A 6,000-nucleotide genomic window follows, 5' to 3' on the forward strand; every position below is an offset into this window, starting at 1 on the left:
TCTGCTTGAGTCTTGAGTACTTAAAGGGCCATTCCTAGGCCACACGGAAGGGAGGCTTTAGAAAGGTCAGTAGCAGCTACAAATCAAGTGCTCACACTGGCCTGCATGCCCCAGAAATGGGAATCATACCTTAGCTAGCTGTATGGGTAAGGAAGGCCTCTTTCCATGGCTCCCAGACCCAGAGCTGCCTGGGAGGGTTGGACAGGTATAGCTGAGGCACAGCACGACTCCTCCAATGTTTCAACCATTGCCACCCTTCAAAGTCCCCTCTTTTGTTAGGGATCTCATAATAGTCTGAGTTGTATGGGAAAGAGATGACCAGTTCTCCTTTTCTAAATTGTCATTGTAAGAGGTCCATAGTCTGTGGGGAGAGAGGCAGGATGACATTCCTACCCATTTCACTGCATGGATTAGGGTCCAGACTTCCCTGGTGAGAAGCCACAGGATGGCAGGGTAGGTAGGTGGGCCTAGCTGGCCCTTGGGAGCAGGGATAGTTAACCGCTGGTGACATTTGACTTTTTTCTTTCACAGTCTTTTCGGGAGGTGGGCGGAGGAGTCTGTCTTGCACATAAAGATGCTGGTGGGTTTGAGGTGCTGGTGGGTGGGTGGGCTGCTGGGCTTACAGTATCTATGGTTCACAGTGTTCCACCACCTGTGGCCTGGGCGCCATCTGGAGGCTAGTGAGCTGCAGCTCTGGCAATGATGAGGACTGCACCCTCGCTAGCCGTCCCCAGCCTGCCCGCCATTGTCATCTGAGGCCCTGTGCTGCCTGGCGCGCGGGCAACTGGAGTAAGGTAAGCAGGGAGCCCTGGATCCTGTGGCTGTGGTTTGAAGACCAGCAGGGCAGGGTGAATATCATGCCACAGTCTGTACTCTGATCCAGTCCTGTTCTTATCCCTCTTGGAGTTCTTCATTCAGCATGGCCTGGCCCTGCTTGCGTTGCTGTACTTCCTTTGTGTTCGCACCACCCACCATTAGACTCTTCTCACCAGCTCACCCTAGTAATTCCATCTGTCTTGTCCCCTGGGTTTGCCACCTGGTGCCGAAGTCTACTGGGACTCTTTGGTCTAGGCCAGAAGGTTTAACCCTGCTTGCTGTAAGATAAACATCATGTTGCATTCATGCTGCGCATAGAATGTCTCTATGTGACTATTCTTTGCACTCCAGTGCTCTCGAAACTGTGGTGGAGGTTCCTCTACAAGGGATGTACAGTGTGTGGATACACGGGACCTCCGGCCACTGCGGCCCTTTCACTGCCAGCCCGGGCCTACCAAGCCACCCAACCGTCAGCTCTGTGGGACCCAGCCCTGCCTCCCCTGGTACACCTCCTCCTGGAGAGAGGTGAGGTCTGGGCCTGGGGAAGTGGGGACTGAGAACACCCTTGGACCCTGGCTATACTTGATGCCTCTCTGTTCTTCCAGTGTTCTGAGGCTTGTGGTGGTGGTGAACAGCAGCGTCTGGTGACATGTCCAGAGCCAGGCCTCTGTGAGGAGTCGCTGAGACCCAACAACAGCAGGCCCTGCAACACCCACCCCTGCACACAGTGGGTGGTAGGGCCCTGGGGTCAGGTGAGCAGGGTTACTTGTGGGGAGGAATTGGGAGCAACCCTTGGCAGATAGGCCCTGGTCCTCGGGCTTAGAAGGATGAGTTGTTGTGTGTGCTGTGTGCTGGTCTCTGGGGCCACTAAATATTCAGTTGTGCCCTGATCAAGTCCTTGTACTTTGCCAGGGAATATCAGATAGAGGAAAAGTGGCCATGCGGGGAAAGTCCTCTGAGGAGAGGACTTTGGGTTGACATCTAAAGGAGTCAGTGATGCTAAAGTGAGGGATAAAGAGAACAGCAAGTGCTGAGCCTGAGGCAGGAACAACGCGGTGTTCAGGGAATGGAGCAAAGACCACTCTGGCAGAAGAGAGTAGAGAGAGGCCCCACAGGACAGGGCAGGGCAGCTTGCTGCTGAGCCTACTGGGTGCTGACTGGTTCAAGAAGCTCATTGGGTGCTTGACCCACTGGCTGCTGAATGACTCTGGGCAGGTGCTTTGCCTTGCTGAGCTGTTTTTTCCCCCTTCATCTTTAAATTGGGGGCAGCATGGAGCGAGGAGTGGACAAATCTGAAGTGCAGAGCCTGTATTGTGCCAGCACAGATTAAACCCGAGAACAGGCTGACTCAGGGTGGGGACCACACCGGAGACACTCTTTCTCTCTCTGCTTGTAGCCACACCTTCTGTGTCTCATGGGTACCATGGTGCCTCATCTCAGGGTCTGCCTTCTCTGTGCAGGCATCCTGTGTGCGTTTTGCATCTCCTCTTATTTGTATCTTGCCCTCATTGCAAGAACAGATACCCCCCAGTGACAGTGGGGAGGTCAGCACTAGGCTCTAGTCAGGGATGGCTTCCTGGAGAGGGTGGTACTGTCCAGTGATGGGCAGTCCCTGACTGTGATGGCTGGTCCTGGAGACGTTCTCTCCTCTCTCCTGTGCAGTGCTCAGCCCCCTGTGGGGGTGGTGTTCAGAGGCGTCTGGTCAGATGTGTGAATACTCAGACAGGCTTGGCAGAGGAAGACAGTGACCTGTGTAGCCATGAGGCGTGGCCTGAGAGCTCACGACCATGTGCCACTGAGGACTGTGAACTGGTCGAACCCCCACGTGAGTGTCTCCTTACTCTTAAGGGTGGTGGGATAAGGGGAGGATGGCTAGGAACTAGAGAATCGTCTAGATGTTGGTTCTAGAACAGCTGCTGCTCTGTTTACAGTTGGCTCAAACCCCATAGTCACCGTAACTGGGAGGCCACAGGGTGCCAAGGTCCTAAACTGGGACTCAGCCAAGGGGAATCCCAAAGACTCAAGCATCCTGTAGGCAGCTTTGGTAGCCTCGGGAAGTGGAAGGAGCTTTCTGACCCCAGCAGTGGCAAGCTTTTCTGCCCTGGGGTCTTAGTCCCCACAGTGAAGGGAAGATGTCCTTGGGCTGTGGGCACTGCCTATTCCTAGGAGGATAACTGTCCAGAGGTGGCAGTGGGCCACAGGAAGGACTCTCTCCCAAGGTGCTGTTGTTGTTGTTGCTGCTGCTGCTGCTGCTGCGCTTCCTGGCCAGCTGGACCATTATGGAGGAAAGGTCTGAGCCAGAGGTAGCTCTGGAAATCACCTCCTTCCTGAAGCTCCAGCTGTCCCCAGCAGTGCCAAACACAGGAAACTGTGTGGCCCTTGAGTCACACCTGGGTACCTGTTCACCAGCTGTGTAGTCTTGGGCTCTGTTTCTCTATCTGGATTGTCAATTCCTCATGCATAAAGGGTTGGTCAATCCTTATTCTTGTATTAGTGGGGTCTGCGGGTGAAGGGATTGCCCGTGAAGGCTAGGCCACTTTACCCCTCCCTCCCATTTTTGGCAGCCATTTATTGTCCTCCATTGCAAAGGCATGGGGAGTCTGAGGCCACCCCCAACACCTGAGGGAACCTAAGAGCTTGCTTGGCATTTACCTACTGGTTCTATGCCCCTGTCCCCAGGACAGTCTATGGATGGGCGTCAGCTCCGATCTGCTTCTCCCTGCTCTGCACAGCCTTCACTACCAGAAGCTGGTTCCTGGTGGTACTGGCTTAGGACCAGAGCAGCTTCTGCTCTGCCATTCTGCCTTGAATCCCATTGCCTCATGCCGGGGAGATGCCAGCCTGGGTTTGTTAAGCCATCCCTGCCTGCTTCTCTCTCATCGTTTCCTTCCATCTATCCCACAGACTTCTAAGACACTCAGCACAGCGAAGCTGGGTGCTGTACCACAGTGCTTGCCTTCAGGGCTGAGCTGATAGTGCCAATGGCTCATCTGTGTCTCATGCCAAGCTCAGGGTTGGCAGAGAATACGGTAGCTATGGACCCAGGTGGTGCAGAACTGAGGCTCTACCAGAAATAGCTTGGTTCAGGAGGCTGTGGGCTTGCAAGGTCTCTAAGAGGAAGGGGAGGGTGGACTTAGCAGGGACTCCTGGAAGTGACTAGGCTTCTATCCAATGACCATCCTTGTGAAGAGCCTCCCTGTGCCCCTATCCCTCTTCCCAGCACCCTCCCCCCCCTCCCCCTGCCTCAAGTGAAGGGAGCCAATCAGGGAAGACTCTTGGATCACAAGTTCCTGGAGCTTCCAGGATGTTTTGATAGTTTGTGGGATTGTTCAACAGGACATTTGGAAATCCTGGAAACTCCAGGGTGTGTGATCACCGTGGCAAGGCAGCTCACATGCCGGGTCATGTGACCTTCCCCAGGGAGGTGGGGGCTGTTATCAAGAGGAAACCTTCACTCAGTGCTTAGGTCTCGTGAAGGTCACCCAGGGGAACTAGTGTGACAGTTTGGAGTTGCTTCCTAAAGGATAGGGTGGAGGGGCTTGTCTGCTGCCTGTTCCCTCTGCTGCACCCGGGGATGTCCCAGACCAGAGCCCACAGCTGCCCTCCTGTTCTTCCTCCCCAGGGAATTTGCAGAAGCCAGCAGGGGTCTGGGCAGCTGTGGCTTCAGCGGCAGCAACAGCAAAGCAGTAGCCCTGGGAGGAAGGCCAAGGGTCTGGGAGCAAGCCACTTTCCAAAATAGTTTTCCCAGGGGAGCCAGCCAAGCCTCAGATTGTGACAACTAGGGCTTAAGACTCTCCCTTCCCTATGCCCTGCCACCAGGGGCCTGACCCAGTCTTTGGTTCCTACTGATGATCTCTGTGGCCTTGGCCAAATTCAACTTTCTAGGCTTCACCACCCAACGAAATAGGCTGTCCTGCCATACAAAGGTTCAGGGTGAACATGGCCCACAGGAGACTGGGAGGGCGTGTGTGTATATGGAGGCCGGGCAGTGATGACAGCAAAGGCATGTGGGACCAATGGAGGTGGCAGAGTGTAGAGTGGATACATATTAACAGTGTCTGACACACTGACAAGTGGTGGGCCCGATCCTGTCCAGTACCAGGGGTGAGCAGGGATAAAGATGGGGCCGAGAGGTTTACATTGCTGACCAGAAGGCTCTTGGGTATCTTCTGAGGTGGTAAAGGATGGGGTCTTAGAACTTTTCTTCTAGAAAGCCCCCAACAGTGTCAGCAATCCAAGGGCAGGTGAGGCAGGGACAAGAACTGGGGACCTGGGGTTCTGATTCTGGGTCTATCCTTCAGAAACCCAGTTTCTTGTTGGCTGCTATTCTTCCTAAGGCAATAGGGACAGGGGCTTTTCAGTTGAATCATGGGGTGACAAAGTGTGGTTCTACAGGCTATGCCCACTGATTCTGACCACTGCACCTCCTCTCCTCTCTTCCCTTCCTATCCTAGGTTGTGAGCGGGATCGCCTGTCCTTCAATTTCTGTGAGACGCTGCGCCTGCTGGGCCGCTGCCAGCTGCCCACCATACGCGCTCAGTGCTGCCGTTCATGTCCCCCACTCAGCCGTGGTGTCCCTACCCGAGGCCATCATCGGGTGGCCAGACGGTAAACCGAGGAAGGCCACATCAGAATGCACAGACTGACCCTTGACACACAGACCTCAGTGCCCCACCACAGGCTGCGGTGGAGCCCTCCCGCTCCTCGTGTCCTAATGGTGCTAACCCCACCCCTGCACGGTGGCAGGCTGGGGACCCCCTTTCCTTTCAGAAAAGGTATTTTTTTATTCTAACAGTTTGCACATTTCTTATTATTTTACATAAATGAGTATCTACCCTTTCAGAGTGGTTTGGCCTTGTCTTTGGATTTGGAGACTCTCCAACGTGACCCTGCCTTACCTACCTCTTGTCAAATGGCTACTACCCCTTCCCCTGTTGGGAGTCAGAGCAGACAGCAGCTTCTCTGTTCCTAGGGGGCAAATCAGCACAGAGACCATGAAAAGCAGCCTAATATAGACACACAAGGTCCTGAAGGTGGTGGAGGTGGCTTCTAGGGAAGGGGTATCCCCAGAGGGTTACATGGTATGAGCAGGAAGGTCTTTGCAGGGGGGTACAGGTTGGCAGAGATCCAGGGAGTCCTGTTCACTGTCCCTGATGATTCTTCACCTCTGCCTGTTGAAGGTCC

General features: G+C 54.5%; 1 protein-coding gene across 6 annotated transcripts in view; it reads left to right on the forward strand.

The window, feature by feature from the left end:
* Positions 1 to 5,656, forward strand: part of Adamts7 (ADAM metallopeptidase with thrombospondin type 1 motif 7) — a 37,094-nt gene extending 31,438 nt beyond the window's left edge. For all 6 annotated transcript variants that reach the window (XM_085827886.1, XM_085827885.1, XM_085827887.1 and 3 more), the window contains 5 exons: positions 642 to 794; positions 1,168 to 1,341; positions 1,422 to 1,568; positions 2,479 to 2,641; positions 5,271 to 5,656. In XM_085827886.1, the coding sequence (XP_085684012.1) occupies positions 642 to 794; positions 1,168 to 1,341; positions 1,422 to 1,568; positions 2,479 to 2,641; positions 5,271 to 5,428 (795 nt within the window). In that variant the 3' untranslated portion in view covers positions 5,429 to 5,656. The remainder of the gene's footprint in view (positions 1 to 641; positions 795 to 1,167; positions 1,342 to 1,421; positions 1,569 to 2,478; positions 2,642 to 5,270) is intronic.
* Positions 5,657 to 6,000: the final 344 nt, after the last annotated feature.

Source organism: Mus caroli, unplaced genomic scaffold (assembly GCF_978045245.1).
Source record: "Mus caroli unplaced genomic scaffold, Mus_caroli_1 scaffold_11, whole genome shotgun sequence".
Lineage (NCBI taxonomy): Eukaryota > Metazoa > Chordata > Mammalia > Rodentia > Muridae > Mus > Mus caroli.